Source organism: Bidens hawaiensis, unplaced genomic scaffold, assembly GCF_021521415.1.
Source record: "Bidens hawaiensis isolate Kalapana, Puna unplaced genomic scaffold, B.hawaiensis_p1.1 tig00000820_1, whole genome shotgun sequence".
NCBI classification, from domain to species: Eukaryota; Viridiplantae; Streptophyta; class Magnoliopsida; order Asterales; family Asteraceae; genus Bidens; species Bidens hawaiensis.
Genome location: NW_027491048.1, coordinates 1,168,529 through 1,194,368, shown reverse-complemented (window position 1 = coordinate 1,194,368; position 25,840 = coordinate 1,168,529). Strand labels below are relative to the sequence as shown.

Here is a 25,840-nt window from a genome sequence, read left to right as displayed (position 1 = left end):
GTTATACGAGTCATGGGTCATATTATCAGGTAAAAATGGTCATACGGGAAGTATGACTTTGCTAGTTGTCATATTTTTCATATCATACATGATACACCTGACCCAAATGTTTTGTTGTTCATACCACATAAGGCTGGCATATCGTGTATAGGAAATGTTCACGATAAGACATGAACACGAAATGTGTATACATGTACACGACACGAAAACTTATCGTGTACTTGTATCCCAAACACGAATCTGTTACTACCTGGTATACACGATAATACACGATAAGAGTTGTTTAGAAACATATATTTAACAACCTGTTTAGTGAAACAAAAGTCGGATAGGGAATGTTCATGAGTGGTGAGTGGTGACGGCTGAGAAACAGAGAGTGAGAATGTTTTAGGAATTTAGGGTTTAATATAACTTATAATTTTATATATATATATATATATATATATATATATATATATATATATATATATATATATAATTATAAAAATCTAACCAGAAACTTAACTTGTACTTAACAGGTACACCAGCATTTTACCTGTTTAGTACACGACACCTGTTAAGGTCTTACATGTTACATGTTAAAGTCGTGTAGGTACATGTTGTGTATTCGTGCCTCGTGTATAATTTGCTAGCCCTAATACAATACATATGGATGTTGTCGTCTTGTCATACGACGATCATATTCTCTTTATCATGATGTCGACATCATAAGTTAGTGATATCCTAATAATGTGTCAGTGGTGTTTGTTTAGCTCAAAGTTATGCTTTTGAATTATCGTGAATAGTTATGGGAAATGCATTTGATTGTTCTTGTTTCGAAATTGCCAAAATACTTTTGTTTTTGTTGATTTGCGTTGTAAATCTTGTTTCGAATTATTTGACATGGTAAAGGGTCTATAGTTACTTAAATATATATTATTTTCTTTTTCATGTTTATTAAAATTAGCATATATTAATTTAATTTAATAACATGTATAAAAAAGAAAATTAAATAACAAAAAACGCATAAATTCAATTACTTTGTTAAATTTTCATCAGCTTCTAATTATCATAAAAGGTGATCATTTATTGCTCTATTCTATTGATTATTCAAATTTTAATAAACATGAAAAATTTGATTCTAATGATTCCATTAAGAGTCTACCTCTAAATCGGCCATAAGTTGAGTGTGTTTGGTTTATTTAAAAACATGCCGACCGATTCTGATTCTACCATTCAAGTAGGCAGGACTCTACATAATCCTATATAACCACAACAAAATATACATAGTAACATTCAAAGAGGCGAAGTGTTGAAATGTTGCATATATATTCACTGGTCCACTGAACACACACCATGAACACATCAAACTATACATCTTTTGGAGGCTGACCAGCACTGCCAACATTCGATAATCACGTATATCATCCATTCATCATATATTCATTATATTGTACCTTTAATTATTGAAACATTACCATATTCCTAGTACTTACAAAAGACAACCCATCATACTTACTCGGGACCCATGTAGATGAGCTAACAACCTCCACTATCAGGCTCGATTGAACTCAAAAGCCCGTTGCCTCTGAGCTGCGTGCAATGCTCTTCTGCATCTGGCTGTCCACAAACAATCACCACAGATAGATCGTTGACGTGTGCCTCTTGCATAATATTAACCGCATTGTCAACAGTCATTCCAGGTATAACCTTCATTAGCACTTGCACAACATACTCCCTCTTGTTAAAGTTGTCGTTGTGTAACATTACACGATAAGGTGGGGCCATTTTCCTTGATTTCCTGAAACAAAAGAAGTTATTAAACTATGTTTTCTAACACGATAAAAAGTTTGCGAGGTTGTAAACTGGCTTCCTTACTTCAAATCGAACTCTGACTCTCGGCCAGGAGTTGTTTTTTCTATAACCGGTTTATCCATCACCCCGCCACCCTTTTCCAGCCTTGGGGGTGCCATAGTCATAACAGTGATCCATTTTGTGCTTTGTTTATGAAGCGAGTATTTGTCCCCTGTAATTAAACAAATAATCATCAGAAGTAAATTATTTTTCTGTGGTTTATTTTATATTTTTTAGATAATAATAGACACTCTTTAAAGAGGGATGCTAAATCGAATGTTTGACTTGTATATTTATAGCTGAGAATGCTGAAAAGGAGTGAAGAAGCGGATCAATAACACCCAAAAAAATTATCAAACAAGATTTAATACATTCGTTTTTTTAAAAAACAACTTATGATATAGAATAATTAAGTCTAAAATACTAGTTATTTGAACCAAATTCTAAATTCCGGTACACTTTTTTATTTCATTAAATGTCATAGTAATGTGTCGGTTACTTTGACAGAACTTAATACTTTGGTTACCAGAATCAACTGAATAAAGTCTCTCATGTAACGTTGTTAATACAACTTTTGATATATGATGATAAACTCTCTCATTCGGGTTTTATTAAATCGTTTGCTGGAGCGTATCTAGCTTCTTTAATCTTTACGCTGCCACCTTGCGTGACACACAACAGATTACAATATAGAGCTCGTTAGCATCCTAATGTCATTGTCTTTGTTACTATGGTGTTGTAGAAAAGAATTTATTATGTGTATGGAGAAAAGAATAAGCCACAAATACAGATGCCCGTAATATTTCAGTGCACTCATTTAAGCCAAAATACAAACTACAGACTGGTCTAATTTATAGTTAAGTGTATATAGCCTTGATCGTGTCAGGGGTGCAAACGAGCCGAGCTGCTCGCGAGCTACTCGAGATCAGCTCGTTAAAAAGCTCGATCGAGCCGATCTTAATCGAGCCCGAGCTTGAGCTTAAAAGTAAGCTTGTTAGATAAACGAGCCCGAGCTTCACTTATCGAGCTCGAGCCGGCTCGCGAGCCTAAACGAGCCTGTCATTTATATAATTTTTTAAAATATATATTTAACAATTATTAATTAATATGTATAATGTTATGAAAACATAAATATAAATAACTAAATAATATATATTACTGTATACATAAAATTATAATAGAAAAAAAAATATATAAATAATTATAATTAAATAAAAAATAATTGATAAATAATAAACGAGCCGAGCTCGAGCTTGAAAATCTACTTCTACTCACGAGCCGAGCTCGAGCTCTGTGTAAGTTAAGCGAGCTCGATCACGAGCTCGAGCCTGATCGAGCTCGGGCTCGGCTCGTTTGCATCCCTAATCGTGTGGAACAAAAGTCAATACTAATTTTCTTTCCTCAAAACTGTCTTTTCTTTTCTATTTCGATCAAAGTAACAATTAGGATATTTACAGATAATGATGCAATAGGAATTTTAGATTTAGGACCCAAATGTAAATCAGCTAGAGGAAAACATGTTCCGATATTAGCGAATACCGGTGAATAATTCTGACATGGTTACAATTGCCTAAATAATTAGACACACAGTCACACAGGTAACCGACTAACCGGTGCATCTTTTTTCTTTCAAATGCTACAAATTTCCCAATTTACAAGTATTCTTACAGCAACCGATACGATTTCGCTAGCTATTTATTCCAATCCTAACTATGTCACATTCTATGATTAAATCCATCAGTACCGTGTGTTTACTTTGACTAATTACAAGCCTACAAACCCTAACTAGTCGATTCCATCAATAGATTAACATTTTAAACAACAAAAGCCTAATTATTCTAATTGCAAAATCTAATTACAATTAGATCGGAGGTAACTTGATCGATGAATTAATAATTAATAATAATAATAATAATCAACTGGAAACGCAATTAAATCTATGAACAATAATAATGATAATACCTGATGATTTGGAATGAAGAAGAGTCCGATTAGGTGACGGACGGAGTCGACCCGAAATGGTGGTCTCCATGTATTCGATTTTATTTCTCACCACACAATATAATTACTGCTTCTACTTCTACCAATAACCAATCTTTTTTCAAATGTACTTATAAGCACATAAAAATTAAATGTGTCTTTGATTTTCCTTCTTCGTTGGTATTATCTAAAACCATTCACAAACACGTCTAGTCAGCAACTAAATGCGTTAAAAACCCTTATTTTCTCATTAATTCTACAAACATTATTACGAATATTTATGATTTCACATTATCACTGCCTTTTTATCCTTACTTTTAACTTTTAATAATTAAACCCTTTTTATAAATTCTTATAACTTAAAAAATGAATATTGTGTTAGTATAATCGTTTATATAAATTAAAATAAGTAAAGGGGCATCCTGATGGTAAGATACATCTACTGTATTTATGAGGTGAAGGGTTCAAATCATGCATGATACATGTATAGATTGTTAATTAAGTTATGCGTTATGGTTTAAGTAAAATGTACATAAACTATTGGATATTAGGTTTATTGTCGTTAGCCCATGGGTGACGAGCCCATTAGATACCTAGGGCTTGCATTTAGTACTCTTATGTCACTACCACATAGAGAATGTGTTTTAATTAACTCATAATGGGTGATGTAACAACATATTAGGGCTAAGAGCAGAAAAAAAATAATTAGAGGTGATGTAACAATATTTAGTACAAAAATTTTGAAAGAGCTAAAAGTCGAAAGAAAGAGTGTAAGCAGGAGGCATGTAGTTACAGGTGTAAAAAAAACCGGTTTCATCCAAACCAGTTCATGAACCGACTCAAACTGCCGGTTTTGGAACCGGTTACTCTTTTAAACAAACAAACCGGTTTTAAAACCCAGATCAGTAAACCTTGTTTTAAACCGGTTAAAGCCGGTTCTAAACCGAACCGACCGACCTGAACCAGGTCGACGTCTCTTGCTCCTAAACGGATTTCTAAAACGAACCGGTTTGGGTCAAACCGATTTCGACCAGGCTTTGACCAAACCGGTATTTATAAATCGGTTCGGTGTGAGAAAAACCGGCTTTGTACACCTCTACATGTAGTGGCCTCAAATAAAACACATCACTCCTACTATTCCATCAACAACATCTGGTTACAACTAGGCCCGGTTAACGACTGAGTTTTGAGACTTTATTAGGTCCAAAGTCGACTTAGATGAGGCCCAAACTATGTGTGTAGTATTTTATCAGTCATGTACAATATTCATACAACACAATACAAATGACCACTTATCAAGATGTCTACATTTTACAACCTAAAAAACTCAAATGATTAAACCACCTAACTAAATCAATAGCAATATTATATACTCCTTCAAAACCCCAAATCCTCATTGCGTGTTAATACACGTTAAAATCCTAACTCGGGTAACGGCGATAACAATTGTCTTGTGTTTTGTAAACAATTTGAGTATATTGGTTCAAAAACTGCTTATCAAGATAGGCATGGTTGTTACAAAGCCTAGTAACACCTGCGCCTTATTGAGACAGCACCTAGTAACCACCGTATTGAGTAACGAGACAGTTGATCCTGACCCTTATGCACAATGCCTTTAACTACCAAAGTAGATGATCACACCTATAAAGAAAGATGTTACGGCCGTCGTCTAAAAAACAATACCTGTCTCAAAGTCCAAATGTTTGATGACATCTGTGAGAATCAACCAACGTAGATTAAAAAACTTAGCGCAACTAGCAATATCATAAATAACGAGACCCAAATGCGAGTCAACACCCTCCCGTAAGTAACTATGCAAGTCGCAAACATATGTCATTTAGTTCATGACTACAAACCATGACATAGAAGAGAAAGTAAAGCAACCTAAATATCTTTTTAATGAAAGTCTTGTACATTAGTTGTTGTGGTCCTATGTCCTAACCACTAACTAATCTTTCTGTTAAATAGATCACATAAATAGGCCCAATAACCTAACAAAACATAAATCTTTGATACCATATATACATACCAGCATCATCTACCATATTGTCATATGACTCGTATATACAACAACTCAAACCGCAGCCAGTGACGGAATGAAATGAAAACAGCTTCCATTAATAAACCGACGATTCTCAGGCGTAAAATCAGACAACTGGAAAATCGTCTTCGGAAAGAACCCGCCTTGATGATGACTCTTTTTACTAAAATCACATAACTGAAAGATAGTATTCACCATAAAATTATACTGTATAAGTTTCCCGGGAAGCTCAAGCACCACAAACGAATCCTCTTCCCGTTCCCATTCCCCAATCACAAGCGACTGCACAATAAAATGCAGCCCGAGCCGAGTCACCATATTCGGATAAACCCTTATAACCTGTTCAAGATCCACATGGTACTTAATACACCACTCCGAATAATCCTTCTTAATCTCGTAAACATTCAGTCTCCTCAACCTACAACACCGAACAACAAGCAGCATCCCATCACACGACTCAGCTAAAAACTCATCAAGAATCGTCCCATACACCGTCGTATCAGGCGTATCAATATCAATATAACGCACCACCTCTTCATCCAGCTTCAAGTACACCAGCCGGTTCGGAAAACTCATCCAATGAATCGCATTATGCCCATACACGCCCCGATCAAACACATCCACCAAATCATCAACACACTCATCCAAAACCTTCCATTTCCCAACCACCGACGAATAAATTTCGATCTTCATAACCTTATACATATAATTACACACAACCTTATACCCACACGCGTTCGCAGGATCAAACGCTAACGTCATGTAACAGCTAGTATCCGGATTGTAATTACAATGCTTCGGAAGCGTTATGAACCTATTCGTTGTCGGGTTATAAACATAATACTTCTGGAAATCATTCCCACATAACAACAACCCATTACACGATTGTAAAATCTTGATACAACCCGAGTCAAACCCGAGGGAAGTAAACGGGGGGTTAATGATATTAACCGGGTTACGGGTTTGTAAGGGGACGTAATTGTATCTGGATCGAGCATCCCAGCCTTCGAAAAACAGGCCTGAAGGTGGGTCTAAATATGGGTTTCTAAGGAAGGTGAAATTGGGGCTTTTGATTAATGAATACCATTGTTTCGATGCGGATGTGAATCGGAGTAATGAGATTACCGGTAACAAGAGAAAGATTTCGGTTAAGAGGTCTTGGCTTGATGCGATTAAATCAGCGGATGAAGTTGAATTTGAATTGGTGGGTATATATTCTTCGTTGTTGTTGTGGTTTGATAATGGCGTTGTGATTGTAATTGATTCCGGTGAGATGTGGTTTTCCGGCGAGACTCCGGTGAGGGGTTCCATTGGAAATGGGTGAGTTTTTGGTGGCTGTGTTTTTTGGGATTTTGAAAGGATTAATTTAGTTTGAGTTTTAGTTTTAGTTTTAATTTTGTTGAAAGTTTTATTTTGGGGTAGGCGATCAAGTACTCGACGAGTAATACTTCGAGTATTTTCCATCTAGACTGACTACTTAGCGTGTCATTTTTGAGTATTCTGACTCTCTGACGAAGACGAGTATTTAAAGTGAAGATTACGGGTTAGAATCATAAAACTCGTGAACCTGGATTATAAAAATCGATTAAAGGAACTGGTGTTTGAAAACATGTAAGGTTTGGATCTTATTTTTTATCATTAAACATGAAACGGGTTGGTTTCGGGTATGACTTGGCGGAACATGTTAGGAATTGTGGATCCTTGAAGTCATAACCTATTATTTATTGGAGGTTAAGAAAAATAGTATGACTTATCAATCTTATAAATAACGAGGGTCGGATACGACATATTATACAGCATTGTCGATGCGACGCCGTTTAGATCAGCATTTTAATTGATTTCAGGAATGCTGCTTGATAACCCATTCTTTGAGGTTGTATAATTACTCAACTCAAACGTTTTCGTTCGTTTTTTTTCAGGGCTATCCATTGGGCCTTGAAGATCCATCAATGGGATTGGCACCCATATGGAATGAGATATTACAATCCCTCATGCCGCCAAGTGGGGGAAAGTTTTCTTCGCATATGTTTTTGTGTAATCTTTTGACGCACCATTAATGATAGCAGCCTCACCTGATCTACTTGGCCAATTACGAGTCTATACAATTTAAATCAAATAATCACTTATTTACATTTTAATAAAAAAATATATAAACAGGTATTATAAGAAAAAAAACACGTTTTGAATATATCATGCGTTGAACTTGCTCAATTTTTATTCAAATCCGTCAACTTCGAAATGACTTGATTCATGTTTCGTTCGGATCCACCGAGGAGCTTTCCAAAATCTTCGAAAATCTAATAACAAAACATTTTTTTACTTTTTTGATTTCCAACCCTATAGTCTTCGAAGATATGCCAGAATACCTTACATAAGGTTACCTCCTCATCCTTCGCCCAACTTTAACCCCCCCCCCCACCCCCACCCCCACCCCCACCCCACTCACCCATTTGAGGGTTTTTAGGTCGTTTTCTACAAGTGTCTTGTTGGCTTTGCTTGTTCTTATTCTTCTTTGGAGTCGAGAGGTAACTAACCTGTTGAGTAACGAAAATAGGGGGTTGGATTGCGAAACAGTCAATCAGTTGTTCGCCCAATAAAGTGAAGTGACCAGTTGCGACTTAGGTTGACATGTTGGGTTAGTTGTAGCATTGTGGATATTTGTTTGGATGCGATTGGGATGAAAATGGTTGGGTTACTAACGACTGATGTTGTAAAAGAAATATATTCGATTTGCCTTAGTAGTTAGCGCAAACCTTTAGCCCTGTACGGTTTTTTCTTTGGAACTAGGGGTGACAATCTTGATCCAAACTCTTTCAAATGAGTCAATCAAATTGTTTTAAAAGTTAAATGAGTTGGTTTGGGTAAAAGATTTTAAATAAATTGTTAAAATGAGTCATTTGAAATTCCATCCTTTTATTTTCGGGTCAAAATAGGTCGACAAGTTCAAAGAAATGAGTCGATGTGGGTTAGTGTCATAAGGAAATGTGACAGGTTTCGGATCGGAACACGTTTTCGTTCAAGACAGGTTTCGGCACGAAACGGTTTCAGATCGGAACGGGTTCGGTTCAGGTTTCAAGTCAACACGAGTTTTCACCCGTGACGTGTTGGGTTTTGGTTTCTTTGTTTCTTTCTGGTCGATTCCGGACTCGTTTTTTCAGTTTTGTTTTTGTTCGGTTTGAATTCTTTTAGTTTTGTTTGATTGATTTTTTCGATTTCGATTGATATGGTCCGGTTTTGGCTTTTTGTTTCTTTGTTTCATTTTCGTCGATTCTTTCGGTTTCGATTCGATTCTAGATGCTTCTTTTTTTATGGAACGAAGACAACGTATGAAACATTTTAGTGTTTTTACTTTTTTGTTTATGATTTATATTTTGAGTTATATTTTTTTTATTATTATTTTTGAATATTTTTTTGAGGGTTTTAGATCTTAATAGAAAACCCCTAAAAAAATTTTAAAAAAATAATTAAAAAAATCATAACTTAAAATATAAGTAAAAAACGAAAAATCTAAAAAAACTATAATGTTTCCGTCATTATTCTCGTTCACAAAAAAAAACAAAAAAAAAAACAAACCAAAACTCAAAACCCGGTTTGACCCTAACCTATTTTGACCCAAACCAAAACAACCATTTTTTTAATTGACTCATTTCGACCCAAACTCATTTTGACTCATACTCGTTTTGACTCATGACTCATTTAACCCATGACTTGTTCGACCCAACCCAACCCATTTGCCACCTCTGTTTGTAACCAACCATTTTTTGCTTTAACCTTACTATTTTTAAAGAGTTTTGTAATGTATGAGAAGAGTTGTGTGTGAAAAATGTTTAAAGGTCGGGTATATTTATATTGTTTGAAAATGTTTTTTTTAATTAAAATATCCAACGGTAACATTAGCCATCACACAGTCAGGGCCCGCCCTACAAGATAAGCGGGTAAATCTAGGGATTTAGCCCCGAAATTTTGAGGTCTCGTATATAGAAAATAAGAAAACAAAATTATAAATATAATGTATATTATTTTAAGTTTAGTATTTGAGACATATCTCTTTGCCGTTGTGGAGTGGTAGAGCAGTGAGCTGCAATTGTGAATGGACAAGGTCAAATCCTAGGAGCTTCGTGTGTTTTGTTTTTTTTTTTTGCACGTAAAGCCCATATAGGAATGTCTAATTTATTTTTGGTTCAAACACGTATCTAATTCTTTAATTTTCAATTCTTACTTCCAATACTATTCTAGGAATGTCTTAACTATTAAATTGTTTTTTGGGATAGTTCTCTTTTTTTTCCCCATGCCATACTCATGCAATTTTTTTCTTTTGTTTAAGTTTTGCATTCATGCAATCTGCATTTCTTTCTTTTTCCCTACATAACTGTGTGCTAGGTAAGATACTTTTGTATCTAACAAGTTATTGAAAAGAACTTAAGCTGAATTCTTTTATCAGCAAATTACTTTTATTTTGTAGTTGAGCGTAAAAAATTTTAATGTTTGGATTGTGATGTATAGCTAACGGATCAAGTTTTGTTAATCAAATAAAATAATGCAAAAGGCTTCTAATTTTTACTTCATTTTAGGCCACCTAAATGGTTGGGCCGGCACCGCACACAGTGACCACCTTCACAAGTTATACCATGACGAAATCCTAGGACGATGTTTCATGGTGATCTTGGCCTTCACGGCCTCATAACGGAACGACCCTCCACCCTAAGGCTTTGTGTAGTGGAGGGGCTACAAAATGGGGCGATTTGGGCCATGTGACTCCCAGTCAGCAAATAGTAAGTTTTTGTTTTTGAGGTTTAATGGTGTTGTAGCCCCATATATATATATAATATAAACGAAGACATAAAAATCCTACGTGTCGCGATGTGGTCGTTCCCCCTTATTTTGGAGTCACCAGATTTGCTTGATTTTTAAATGGAGGTTTCTCATGCATTTGACCCGAATTCATGGGTATGGGTCTTACCAAACCCAGATATTCCTTAAACTGGTTATAAAATCTAATTAAATTAAAAATTATTCTCACCAAATTATTTAGGTAAAAATCCTATTAAATAGAATATAATAAAAAATAATATCTTATTTATTTTAAAAAAGATATATACATTATTTAAATTAAAAAACCAATTTGATTAAACCATAAGTATATTATTAATTTTCATAAATATTATTTATAATTAAAAAACCAATTTCATAGTAAAAAAAAATAAACGGGTCTTGGGTCTCATCAAAACCATATAGCTTTTAAACCGGGTTATAACATCACGTTTATTTGTGAAACAATTTATCATCAAACCATAAGTATATTATTAACTTTCATACAATATAAAAAGATAAAAATTCAAAAAATAAATAAATATTAGAAACAAATTATATAAAACAACATTCATAATACGGGGGATAAAAGCTAGTATATATATATATATATATCACACACACACACATATAATAATAATATACACACACCCAACACAGGCGAGAATTACCCCCCTCTCTTATCGCCCCACAATTCGCGTGAGGGCGGTGTGCGCGTCCCAAATCGCTGGAATTCGCCCCAAAAGTTCACCACTGCACACGTCTAATGGTGGTTCATTTCATCTGGTCTTGTGTATTGTACGGATGTACCTACTTTACCTAAAACAAGATGCTTGGGACATGGAAGGCCAATGGTTTTTAAAGAATGGATTGTCAACAATGGCCCTTGGTGTTATCTAGTGTGGGCTTTCACTATTTGGTTTGTTATCTTTGGGTTAAAAAAGACTTCACTCATTTTCTACATGATCTGGATTAGTTAGGGGGTGTTTTTGATTCCTTATTTTCATCAACTAAAAACTTATAAACTTTTTGAAAAATTAATAAGGTGTATAAAGTGTTTGACAAACCATAAGACCTTATGGGTTTTAACTTATGGGCAAGACAAAATAAAAGGGTTTTGAAAAGTTAGGAATCTCAAACTTATTAACTTAATGGGTTTGATTTACCTATTACACCCTTCTAACCCTCAAAACCCAGTACACTTCTTTTAAAAAAAGAGTGTCTTTGTTAGTCATTTTGGTTTTCTCCAACACATAAGCTAATCCAAACATCTTTTTTAAAACTTCTTTTAAAAAATTCATAATAAAGTCTTTTAACAAAAAATCATTTTTCACTTAAATAAGGAATCCCAAACACACCCTTAATAGCTTAAATGAGTTCGAACATAATTTGAGCTCAAATAATAAACATGTTTCAAGGAGTCAAACCTAGATATAGGGGTTTTGTTGATTACTTCCGAAGTAGATTGGGTTATTAAACATAGATTTTTAAGTTTAGTTTTTCCGTTTTTTTAACTACATCCATATTCTGCACTATCAAAAATACACATCACATAAGTTGAACCATTTACCTTGAGTAATAAAATATAATGTATTACGTAAGGGTGGCAAACCCAGTCCAAATGGATTGTTTTGGGTTAAGATGGATAAACTTTAAAAGTAAAATGGGTTATGATGGATCATAAAAATTCTTCAAGTGAGTCAGGATGGGTTGGAAATATACAAGTGAGTTTCATTTATAGGTTAAAATGGGTCAAAACAAAATATCCAAGTTATCCAAAATTTATCTATTTCAAAATACTCAAACTATCACGTGCGAAATAAAACTCATCCGAAACCCAAAAAACGATAAAAAAGAAACAAAAACCCCGAACCGACTAAAACGAAACTGAACCAAAATAGAAAAACGACCAAAACGAAACAAAAAAAACGGGATTGAAACCGAAAAACTGACCAATACGAAACAAAAAAAACGAAATGCAACCGAAAAGCTAACCAAAACTAAACAAAAACACCGAATCGACCAAACCGAAACAAAACTGAATCGAAATAGAAAAACGACCAAAACGAAACAAAAAAACCGATATGAAACCGAAAAGTTGACCAAAACGAAACAAAAAAAAAGTGAAATGCAACTGAAAAGCGGACCAAAACAAAACAAAAACACCGAACCGACCAAAAGGAAACAAAAAACCGAAACGAAACTGAATTGAAATAGATAAACGACCAAAACGAAACAAAAAAACCGATATGAAACCGAAAAGCTGACCAAAACGAAACAAAAAAAAAACGAAATGCAACTGAAAAGCTTAAATCAATACAAAACAAAAACACCGAATTGACCGAAACAAAACAAAACAAAAAAAACAAAACAAAACATAAGCGAAATAGAAAAATGACCAAAACGAAACAAAAAAAGCGAAATGCAACTGAAAAGCTGACCAAAACAAAACAAAAATAATGAACCGACCAAAGCGAAACAAAAAAACAGAAACGAAATAGAAAAATGACCGAAATGAAACCCAAAAACCGAATTGAAACTGAAAAACTGACCACAAGGAAACTTAAAAAAACTAAATGCAGTTTAAAAACTGGACCAAAACGAATCAAAAACACCGAACCGACCAAACGAAACAAAAAAACTGAAACGAAACTGAACCGAAATAGAAAAACTGACCAAAACGAAACAAAAAAAGCGAAATGCAATCAAAAAGCTTACCAAAACGAAACAAAAAAACTGAAACGTAGCCGACCAAAATAAAACAAATGAATCGAAACGAAACAAGAAAAACGAAATGAAACCGAAAAAACTGACTAAAAGAAAACAACACTGAAACCGAAAAAACTGAGAAATCGAAACCGAAATCATTGAAACCGAACAGATACCGAAACCGACCGAAATGAAAAAAACAAAACCGAACCAAAAAAAACCCCGAAAAACTTGAACCTGAACCAGTACGAAACATTTTTTTTTAATGAACGAGGATGATGGGGGAAACATTTTAGTTATTTTACATTTTGCGTTTTTTATTTATATTTTGAGTTATTATTTTTTAATAGTTTTTTGAATATTTTTTTGAGGGGTTTTTAAAATCATTTGTATGTCAACCTTCATTTGGATCAAGATGGGTTAGTTTTACCTATCTTGACCCATATCCATTCTAACCCTCTATTTTAAATATCCATCCTGACCTATCACCCAAATCCAACCCAACCCACTCCCATTGCCACCTCTAGTATTACCCATTAAGATGCCCTCTTTATCAAATGAATTATAAAGACCAAAATTATAATTTTTCAATGGTCTGATAAACTTATCCACCTCTAACATATTTTACTAAACATATATACTTCCTTCCTCAAGTTTCATATTTATACAATTCAAACTTTTTTTATTTTTTTTATCAGTTTGTTATCATTTATTCTTATTGTCTTCAAGCTACATTTATTAGATTTTTTTTTACTATTTTATAATGTTTTTTAAAATGATTTTGTGTTTTTTTAATATAAGAAAAAAAATTCTCAATTAAAACAAACAATTTTTATTATTTAAGAATACTCATTTCTATAATTCTTTCAATTTTTATAGAAAGTTTTTTTTAATAGTTTTGGAGATAGTTTGTATTTTTTAAAACAAATTTTGTAATGTTTGTTAACAAATAAAAATTAATAAATAGTTTATTTACGTAATAAACTGAACAAATTTTGTGCTATAAAATAAAAAAATGTTAGAGAGAGTAATACGTCAAATAAAATTTTTATTGAAACTAAATTTTTTTAAAAAGGCATCACAAGTAAAAAAAAAGAAGGCACGTTTTAGCAGTGTTTTAAAACCCGATTTAAACCGGCCGATTGAAACGGATTTCGGTGAGCAACCCAGTATTTTGTACTAGGTATATATGAGCGGTTTTATGGAACATCAAACCGGCCGGTATTCATAAACCGGTTTATTCCTGTTTAAAAGCCACCAGATTTTTTATGTTTAAGGCCCATTTTTTTTCTGTATATGTTACTTATTTCATGTGATTTTTGTATATTATGATTAGAAGTAACTAAAACTTCTTCTTATTCTTTTAAGCGATCGTGAACTCGATACATACAACACTTCGATGAAATAAATCTATTGCGCACCTTTATTTTAAAAGAACTTTGGTTGAAAATCATGTGCTTTTGTATTTTTTTTTTAATTTAGATTAACTTTTGAATGATATTTTATTATTGGAAACATGTTATTTTTGCTTTTTTTAGTTAAAATTGCATTTATATGAAATTATATGATAAATTATATAACCCGGTCGAACCTTCCGGTACAACACGGTTCAACCGGTTATACCATTTTTTAGTCAAATCTCAGACAAAGAAAATACCGGTTTTTAAAACATTGTATTTTAGCCTAACCCTTTTTCAATCAAACATGGTAACAAAACTGAACTTTCACCTTATCTTTGTTTACTCTAAAAATAAGGAGATCCACTTTATCTATATTTCTTTTGCAAAATCCAAAAAATAATAATAAATTTAAAAGAAAAAGAAAGGTTTGTTTAAAAAGGCGGCAGGCATTATCATAGGATAAAAAATAACAGAAGTGAGCCCAACGTTTATGGAAAGAAACCGTTGTTTAATCTAGCATTATCAAGCCACCCAACATGCTCCAAAACCGTTGGCTAGCTTCCTCCTGTTTCAATCTTCCTATTTAAGCTCCAAACCATATATTCATATCATCAACACATAATTATACACATTTCATAATCTACAAAAGATGAGTTCAAGAACCAAAGCATGGATGGTTGCTGGAACAGTTGGACTGGTTGAGGCACTCAAAGACCAAGGCTTTGCACGGTGGAACTACACCATCAGAACCATCCACCACCACGCCAAGGCCAATCTCACAAACTAAGAAGTTGTCAACTATGGGTTCAACTAGAAGCATAGATGAAGCAAAGCAGTCGGAGGAATCATTGAGAAAAGTTATGTACTTAAGTTGTTGGGGTCCTAATTAATTAATTAGTTATGTGTGATGTGTATTGTGATTTGTGTAACCTTTCATAATAATAAATAAAGTTAAACTCTTAAGCTCATGCATCCAGGGGCGGACCCACATAGGTCCGATCGGGGTCCCGGGACACCGATGTTTTTTAAAAATTACTTAGAGACGGTATATTAAATTTTGTAAGGACCCCATAAAAATTAATACTTGGAACCCATACTATTAACATTGAACTGGTACAGTGGAAAGTCCCTTGTTTTACTTGTGAGAGGTTGTAGGTTCAAGCCCCATCATACTCCTCTTTTGTTGTTTTTTTAATATCCTAGTCTTAGTTATTCAGTTAGGGTATTTATGCTTTTTGTTAGTTTCTCTCATATAGTCATTATCACCATGCAACATATATAATGTTAACATGGATTTTGCATATTCTTTTATTATTTACCTTGTGTATGTATATTATAATTAATCATTTATTTGTGTTAGAGTTATTTTTTCATATTTTGGTCAATTATGTAAGACCATATATATAGATTACGTTCATGTTTTTCGGGTATGAATTAAAAGTGTATGTTTCATCTAGTTTGTAATTTAGATTCTTTCTACTTACTCGTTTCCAATGACACCATAGTTCCGTGTTTTATTATGTTCCTCGCCTCGACCCGACCCGAATAACGACCGACCCGAAAAATTTTGTAAACCGAAAAAATTGGGACCCCATTGATAAAAAATCCTGGGTCCGCCACTGCATGCATCACATGGTTCGATTCATAATATGATAATATGCATTCAATCTTATGTTAAAACTTGCACGGTTCATACATGAACGTATATATCATGCATCAAGCATAGTCTAGTTGGTACACTTCTTTTAAAGGCAAACTGACTTGCTTGAGCCGATTAGACTTGACTTACTGCAACCGATTCATGGTCGAACCATGTACCGACTATCTTTTTTTCCATTAATTCTTCTCTTTATTATATACAAACTTCTGGATGTTTATTGTTGATGATCTAGAATCTATTATATGAATATTCATATATAGCGTTTGAATTAAATATTCTTAAGTTTATTGGCTTCAAAATAAGGACTACCTTTTATACTGCGAAAATTTTATGCACAAAACATATATATACTAATCGTTATCAGGAGAACACTCAAATATGTGATTTTATCTAGCTATATTGTTTATATATGCAGTATCATTTCCAATCATTACGTCCTGCTTGCGGTGCGCGCATATAATATATATACGTGTGAACTCTCGGGTGGGCAAAAGTGAAATTGCACTAATTTTGACGTTATTTTGCTAATCTCGTGAATATATCGTTAAAAATGGCGGAAGGTTAATCAGGCATCATGTGGTGGCTTTGATAGCCGAAAGACAAGGGTACATGCACCGATCGGCCGGTGTCCCGATGATTGAGTGCTATGTGTCTTATGTCCAAGGCTTGATGCAAAACTACTATCGAGCCGGGGGTCTCATCGGAAGCAGCCTCTCTATCCCTATGGGGTAGAGGTAAGGTTGTCTACATCTTACCCTCCTCAGACCCTACCATAACTTTGCTATTGGTGGGATATACCGAGTACGATGACGATTTCCAATCACCCAAAAACAAATAATTAAAAGTTTCTTAAATCCAAAAGTTTGGAAATGAGGGTGCTATACACTCAATTTCTTTTCTCATGTTCATATTCTTTTTCTTCATATATTCATCTACCTCCTCTTATTAAAGACACATATTCCACTTCGTATTATTATTACTTTTTCTCTCATGTACCCTTTCTCTACATCTCCACTCCATCTCACCCACTCATCATATGGTTCCTCGACCGTGAGACCATACTCATAAGCATTAACGATTTCCCACTGGAAGAAGAGACATTGGCTCACACTTATATCGACATCTTAGAAGATCTGGTCAATGGTAATGCGCGAACAAGTAGGCATTGCGGAGATGGATCTCAAAGAAATTTCACGACATTAATTATGTATGAAGAACCGTATCGCTCACACGATCAACTTAGATCAAATATCGAGAAATGCAAACTAAAGTGTTCAATTTTTACGGTATTTATCCTAATAAAGTTCAACAGCCGCAAAAAGTGGACAAAGCGTTCATGACATTCAAAACAATACACTAACAAATTAATAACATGAGGAAACTGAATAAGATGTTAAGCAATTAGTCGTTCATGATATTTTTCCGACATAGTTTTAAGTAGGCCTAGTGCGCGCCCAAAATGCTTCAACAAATTAAGTAACACATACTGTACTAATTACAACACCCAAACAATAGCTACTTAAAAATAATAAAAAATAAAATTATAATAAATTAGTATAATTGAGAACTTTTGTGACACAAACGTTTTTTAGGGTTATGACTTATACCATTTATATATTTACTTTTAAAATTTACACAAATTATTGAGTTGATTTGATGGAATGCTTAATAATTCTTGACATACTAATCAATTCAAGTTCAAGTCTCTTTATAACAGTCTTTTATTCTTTTTCAAAGCAGGTTTTTTCGTATCGATTGTTGTATTAGGTTTTCTTAATTATATTTTGTTTGTCTATTTCTTTTAATTATGACAAAATTATTTTTTAGGTTTAGTTTTTTAGATGTAATAAACCGAATTGATACCGAAAAATTGTACATGAAGATGCTTTTATACTTACTCGACAAGAGAATAGACGAAACCGGTCCACGTGAACCCACCTGTCCAGTCTTGATGGGTCATTTAGTGCAATGCCTATGTACATTTCATCCCTCATAAAAAAATGAAATACATCGATGTTCGTGTATATATTTTAATGTATGCTACGTGTTTCACATATATTGAAGCTCATTCTCATGACAAGACACCTGTTAGCTACTATTGGTTATCAACAATGACTCATGTTGCATCTCAATAATAAATTAATCCTCATACACCACCTTAACTTCCTATAAAAAAATCCACACATTCACTCTTCTCTTCATTGCATCTTAACACTACAAATCTCCATAACACAAACCATTACCAACACCAAATCAATCGTTACATCATGACTTCTCTAGGCCGTGTATGGATGCCTGCTGGTTTAGCCGTTATTAGTGGACATACAGATCAAGGTTACAAACTTAGATCACTCATTAACTCCATTCGACATGGCGTTGATCTCCGTCCATTAGCTAGTGTTCTACGATTCGAAAACAATGAAGGAGTTGGAGACAGGAAGAGTACAACTACACATGTACAGTCAGATGATTCTCTTCGACAAGTCATGTACTTAAACTGCTGGGGTCAGAACTGAGATGAAGAGTAGTTTAATTGGTTTGGTATATGGGTTGGGAATTAATATTATTAAGTGACTTGAAAGAAGAGAGTTACAAATTGTATATATGTTTCTCTTCGAAACAACGTACTTTAATTTCTCCCAACAAATGTATGAATACCATTTATTTATAAAATGGACGTACTTCTAACCAGTACTTGAGTATACTTATATTTGTTTTTGTTCTCCTCCATATTTGACAAAAGAAACATGTTGTGTTATGCAAAATATGGCCACCTAGAGTTATTGTAGTTAAAATTGGACAAAATATATACATCCTACATCCTTAAATCTTCTTTGTCTCCCAAAGATTGAAAGGAAAAATGAAACAACATATATTTGATGTTACACGTGTCCAATACCAAACTGGATTGAAAGCTCCTAGAATATTGGAGAATATTTAATATAATCATTAGTTTATTATTATAAGATAAGTTAGTCTTATTTTATTTAATCATATTTGTTTTGGATTCAAATTGCGTATTTAAGTTAGTATAGGATTAGTCATGTATGGGTTCTATATAAGCCATACACTGTATCAGAATTATTAAGTTTTTCTTGTTTATTATTTTCTTAATAAAAGAGTCGATCGTGTGTTGATCAAATCTTGTGTTCGTGTTCTTAATTCACCCGCTAAAAGTTTAACAAGTGGTATAAGAGCTTGGTGATTTTAAGAGTCGTTTTCCGAGAAGAGGGAGCAGCCCCTCAAGGGGTTGCAACGGTGGTAAATAAAGGGTTTCATTGATGACGACAAAGGGAGTTGTTAATTATCGGAGAGAAGGGTCGATGGAATTTGTTTCCATTGGAGATTAGTGTGTAGGCTGTGAGAGAATTTCATGTTTGAAGACCTTTAATTGGTCACATGAAAAGTGCACGTGTTTTAATTGGCCACATGAAAAGTGTACGTGTTGCTACTTGTAGCATACATGTAACACCCCAACCCGGAGCAGGCTGACGTGTCACTATTACAGATATCATAGACCAAACAAAAACCATTTAAATGAAATGAAAAGAATCCCATGGCAACCAAAAGAGTTAAAAACACTGAAAGAAATTCTAAGTCAAATTTATTAAATGCTTAAATAAAAGAAAATTAAATCAAGTCCTTATTCTTGAGCTTCATTTTACTCTCATCACTGATCTTCCCGATTTCCCGAATTACCTGTTAGCAAATAAGACAGACACAAACAAGAAAATACGGCTGAGCCAAAAATTGCCCAGTAACGGAGAGAACAATAGTACAGGTAAAGGCATACATAAGACAAAACACATACTGAAATAAAACTGAAACTATTGCGGATATAAAACCACGTTTTAGACCGAACTATAATTAGATGCGAAACATAATCCGATACACGATCGGGACGTAATCTGAATATACTCAAATTTAACCAAATGCATATACACATATCAAAACGGACCAGAAATATAGCGAAACAAAATATAATTACTAATATACACGACGATGATGTTAAAATAAATAGGTCGTGTAATACGGAAGCACCCAGAGCCTAAACAGAGGGGTACACAGCTAGCTAGTCCATGTACCAAGGAGACGGTGTGGGTGGCGTGCACACATTGTTCCATCTCAAACAGAAGTCAGGAGTCAGGAGTCGGAGCTAAGATCGATCTATTCGCCTCTAAGTGGCCAAGGTACTACATGAGTACTTTCAGAGACGCCGTGAACTTTGATTACGCACTGTCACGATAAGTGCCATGTCGTTGACGCCCCAACGACAAGTCAGAAATGCTCGGGTAACAGAGTACTGAACTAAAGTCGTATAACTAAAAGATATTTAAACAGGAACATGCAATAATGAATTCAAAATATATATAACCTATTGCATGCTATAAAATTAACATAACATATCATACGAATAAACCGAACTAGATAACAAAAATCCGCACTACGAAGTGACGGACATCGAATATAAAATGGACTAGAACCAATACTATGAGTGAAGAAAAACAGAATCCGTACCTTAGTCAACAAGCAAAGCACGGGCAATAGAATCTAAGTGTGAGCACGTCTTACGATGACCTATGGTTGATTATAATTTGAATTAGATGTTTTATTATAACTAATTTGGCGGATTCGTTGATTTTTCCGGGACGAACACTTTTCAAAATTCATGATTTATACAGAAATAATGTATTGTGGTATGTTCGTTTTAGTAATTACTCGAACACGTTTACGCCTCCATAATATAACTAGTTATATAATTTTAATTTAAAACCTCTACTTATAATTATAAAGGAAGTACGCGGAATAAACTAACCTGAACTTAGAATTATTATCTATTTATGTGTTTATTTACTTTTAATCATCAAGATTTTAACATTTTTAATTTATTATTAAAAATATCTAAGTTTTCTAAATTGATTTAAAGGTTATACGTGGTGGCTGTAGGAGCCATTCATACTAATTATTATGAGCCTCCGCTAACTTTTGCCAATCAAATAAATATAGTTGCAGGTAGTCTTTCAACAACCAACATAACAAAACGAATCACACAAAGGCTCTTGATTTCATTTCTCTTATATCATGCATGCATGAGTCATATTAAAATTTTCAGATACAGTTTATATTTAAAAGTGTCCATCGCCGAAACAAATCAACGATCATAGACGCCGTACTCAAACAAATTAATGGGGCATGCGAACTAGATGAGAGGGAGCCGACTATTACCTCTATTTAAGAACAAAGTTGGCAACGCACGGAAACGAGACGGTTCTTCGAACAGAACAAATAGAAGGTGAAACTCGAACTCGAACGGTCGATGCTTACGGAAAACTGAAACGAGGGGCGATGCACGACGTATGTCACCGAAACTAGGTGCGATCTAGCGAAGACGCTGGTGGCGTCTGACTTGTGGCGGTCGGTGGCACACGGTACATGACGGTTCGTCGGCAAGTGGCGTAACTCAAGAACGCGTCTGGCTGGTAATAGTCGTCTCCGGCAGCAACCGTTAGCGGTGGTGGTGGTTTAATTCGGAAAAGAAACGAGGAGCGACAGGGTGATCGATGGTGATATGAAGGGTTATTTAGGTTTCTGGATGAAGGGATTTGTTGTAGTATTTAAACGAGTTCTAAACCCTAAATTTCGGTTTATTTAAAATTTGAGCTTCAGATTATGAGTGTTAAGAATAAGATCGAGATCGAAGCTTCGTTTTTGGCGGAGAAGAATACTAAGCTTACTGGTTTCAAATTGGGTTTGAGCCAATTGGGTTTGAGAAAATGACAACTTTAGTCCTTTATCATATCTTTTTTTCTAATTTATTTTGATGTTTTTCAAATAAAACACTCTAATTTTATTTATTTATTTAACCAAGATTTTCAAGTATATTATGCTAAACGTAAATTATTATTATTATTATTATTATTATTATCTTATATATTATACATATATATATTTATTCATTTGTTATCTAATACAAAAGTTTGGTTATTATAATACATGTGTGGTGATAAATCACTAGAATCAAGTTTAAATTAGATGGTGGCGTACAGAGGCAATCTCAAGAGTAAGCACCGTTTGATGTCAGTGATGACCGGTAATAAGTTTAGAGATGTTTTTTTTTTGTTGATTTCGGAGACGACAGGGGGTTCTCGAAGAACAACCAGTTTGGTTGTGTTTTATTTTGTTGGTCTCTTTTTCGCTAAGGAAGAATATTGTATCGAAGAGTTTGAGTTTTGGTAGAAAACCAACGGGTATGTCGCGGAGGAAACGAATGAGCAGGAAGCTAAAGAATTCGTTTGGCGGTCAAACAAAAAAAAATGAATTGACATGTGGTTGTCGTATTTGTTGGTGACTGATTTGATCGCAACCGAAGGAAGCGAGGGCCGACAGTTTTAGTTCGTTTAAAACAGAGAAACCGATTGAACGAAGGTGTGTCCATGTTCCGATTGCGGTGAGTTTCTGGTCGAACGATGTGGGTGTCCATGTTTCGACCGCGATAAGTTCCCGATCGAAATTTGAAAGTGTCTAGATTTGATCATGGCAAGGGTCCAATCGAAGGGTAGGCTGAAGTCAATCATAGGAGCTAAGCAGCCTTGTGGCTGACGAACGGTGGACACGTAGCAGCCAACTTGCATAGTTGAAGTTTTGCATGGATAAGGCAAAGATGTTGTGAATGTATAGTCTCACTAAGTCATGGCTCAAAGGTGATGGTGAAGTTGTTACAAGGTGGTTCGGTCCGCCGATATAACGGAGTGCGATGAAGTTGTGTGTCAACTTAGTTTTGGTGTTCTTTTAGTTGAAGGTTTCACTGATGGTGTGTCATCACCGTTTGTCGGGTGGTCATATCTCCGTGTGTCGGGGCAATGATGATGTGTTATCACCGTGTGTCGGGATGGTTAAATCTCCGTGTGTTGAGCAGTGATGTTGTACCATAATCGTGTGTCGGTATGGTTAAATCTCTGTGTGTAGAGATGATAAAACCTCCATGTGTCGGGGTAGTTTAGTGAGTTGGATCGATTACCCAACATTCCGAGCGGTAGCATTATCAGGCTGTCTAAACGAGACAACAACATCAGATTTTCGGCGTCCGATTTCGGGACCAAATCGTAGCGTACAAATTGTAGCGGTTTAGGTTGTTAACAAGAACGAGGGATGAGTTACGGAGCTAGAACAAGTGGCTAAAAATGGCGTCGTAGTTATGGTTTTGGTGCTGTAAAAAAATAGAAGACGGCGTGCTCGATGGTTTTGGTTTCGGTTTGTACGAATAGTGGGTTCGTAGGAGACCACCAAAGAAAAGTGTCACACCCCCATCTAGGGCCTAGGAGTGCGACCCATAAGTTGGTATCGTGTTTGTAAATAATTCAGAGTTGCGTTAATTAGCGGAAGACTTATAAAAACTTTAAGGATCGAAAGTGTAATTTATATATATATTCAAAGATGGGAATTATAAAATACCCATTTAGAGTTGTTAACAAAAGATTACTTGTTTATGTTTACAAACTACCATATTAAACTTACACAAAATAAATCCGAGCCATCGGATATTAGTACTTCGTCATTCCAAGCTCTAACTTTGTTCACCTGCAAAATGTAAGAAAATACGTCAACAACGAATGCTGGTGAACACGCTGACGGAAAAATATTTCTTTTACTTTATTACCCCTCGAGACTACGCCTGCCTCGGCCCAACGTGGCTTAGGAATAACAAAGTCAAATAACACATTATAAATATGAGCCTCTACGTTAGGTCACCTCAGCAAACACCGCAGCGTTCGACTTAGTTAAGTACCCGTAAATATACACAACAGTCGTACTCCCTGCAGAAGAGTGTCCTACGACCAAGGGTGGTGCGATCATGCCCATACATCGCATAGTACCACCTATGTAAGGATCCAGACATACGTATACCACAGCCTGAGGGCTAGGTTTATACCATTTATTTATAACGGTTTTAGGAACACATAGTTCCTTGTAAACAATTTCATATAACAAGTTTGACTCATTTTAAAATAAGTAAAAGTTTGGGGGTGTATTCACCTTGTCTCTTTAGGATCGGCTTCACTCACCGTCCAAGGGTCTTTCCCTTTCTTTATCTCGCACCTATAGTACGAGTATAAATATTTGTTAGTCGGATACACGATCCGGCTTAAGACCTTTAGTCTTATATCTCAATCCTCAATTGAACCTTTAGTTCAATTCTTATTTACTTGAAAACCTTTAGTTTAAAAGTAAATTATAAACTTTTAGTTTATATTAAAACCCGACGTTTTTTCTTCTCCAAGAAACGTAATCCTTTTCTTTTATTATTATTTAAGAATACTCTTTATTCATTATATATGTATTCATATTCATAATCATACTTTCATTCGTTTCTTTGTTATGTTTTCTTTTCTTTTCTTTTCTTTTATCGAGGTATCGAGTATATCCTCGACATAAGGCTTAAGCCTTTAATATAATATTGAATTATATTGAATTCATCATTACGCCTAACCTTAATGGCGTATAGAAATCCTAGGGACTCGAGCAGCACTCCGACGTCGCTTCACTTTTCTCGACACGTAAATCAAGAAACGCCAAATCTTCAATAGTTGAGGATACGACTTTCGAGACTCCTCGCCATTATCACAACACCTTCTTGATTGAGTGTGGGTGAAAGGTGGTATAAACTTCAAGGAAACGTCGGTACACAAATGAAGGTTCAGGACACGCTTTACGATGAAATATGGCACGTTTATCGAGGTATGGCTAGAGAGAGAGAGTAGTGAGATGTTGGAGCTGTTTTGGTTCTGATGCCCATGGTCGCTATTTATAGGCAAAGTTTTGGATCCCATCGCGTACCGCGATGGGTCCTTTGGCTGGCCCGTCGCGTACCGCGACGTAGGCCTGGCCAGTCACACACTAGACCTGCCACGTGTTGACAAGTGGCATGCACCGCTCCAAATGGCGACACGTGGCGGCAGGCGTTGCCACCGTGTGCCACGTGGCACACGTGTCCCACATTGTCTGACACCCCATCGCATACCGCGATGGGTGTTTTCTTCTGACCTGTTGCGTACCGCTATAGGTTAGAAAAATCAGAATTTGCAATTTAGACCCTTAACTTTGGAATTTGGCAATTTTAGTCCTTAGACTTTGAAAAGTTGATAATTTGAACTAGAAATTTTCACGTTGTTACAATAAGGCATGCAACTTGTGTTTGGAGGTGAGTTGAATGATGTCATAGATCTTGTGTAGATTAAGGAGTAACGAACCAAGACACAACTTCGTGTGAAGGCGTGTGATAAGTCCAAGAATCAAGTTCAAAGAGATACGGGTGTTGCGGGTTGTGAAAGACCTTAAAGGAACAAGTTTGGTCTAGAGGGAGTGTTGGAATTCAACACTTGAGTTGAAGCCGAAAGACGTGAACTTTGC

General features: G+C 35.0%; 3 protein-coding genes and 1 pseudogene across 3 annotated transcripts in view; 2 read left to right on the top strand and 2 right to left on the bottom strand.

Annotated features, from left to right (window-relative positions):
* Positions 1-25,840, top strand: part of LOC143539716 (uncharacterized) — a 67,312-nt gene that overhangs the window by 39,493 nt on the left and 1,979 nt on the right. The gene's annotated exons all lie outside the window — the stretch shown is intronic.
* Positions 1,369-3,906, bottom strand: LOC143539687 (ATP-dependent Clp protease adapter protein CLPS1, chloroplastic-like). The gene is made up of 3 exons (XM_077032927.1): positions 3,796-3,906; positions 1,858-2,005; positions 1,369-1,780 (listed from the first exon to the last, which is right to left on the bottom strand). The coding sequence occupies exons 1-3, from the start codon at positions 3,863-3,865 to the stop codon at positions 1,519-1,521; spliced, it is 480 nt and encodes a 159-aa protein (XP_076889042.1). The 5' UTR covers positions 3,866-3,906; the 3' UTR covers positions 1,369-1,518.
* LOC143539685 (F-box protein At5g07610-like) lies at positions 5,479-7,225 on the bottom strand. Its single transcript, XM_077032926.1, has one exon. The coding sequence runs from the start codon at positions 7,163-7,165 to the stop codon at positions 5,888-5,890; it is 1,278 nt and encodes a 425-aa protein (XP_076889041.1). The 5' UTR covers positions 7,166-7,225; the 3' UTR covers positions 5,479-5,887.
* Positions 15,332-15,680, top strand: LOC143539675 (uncharacterized; annotated as a pseudogene).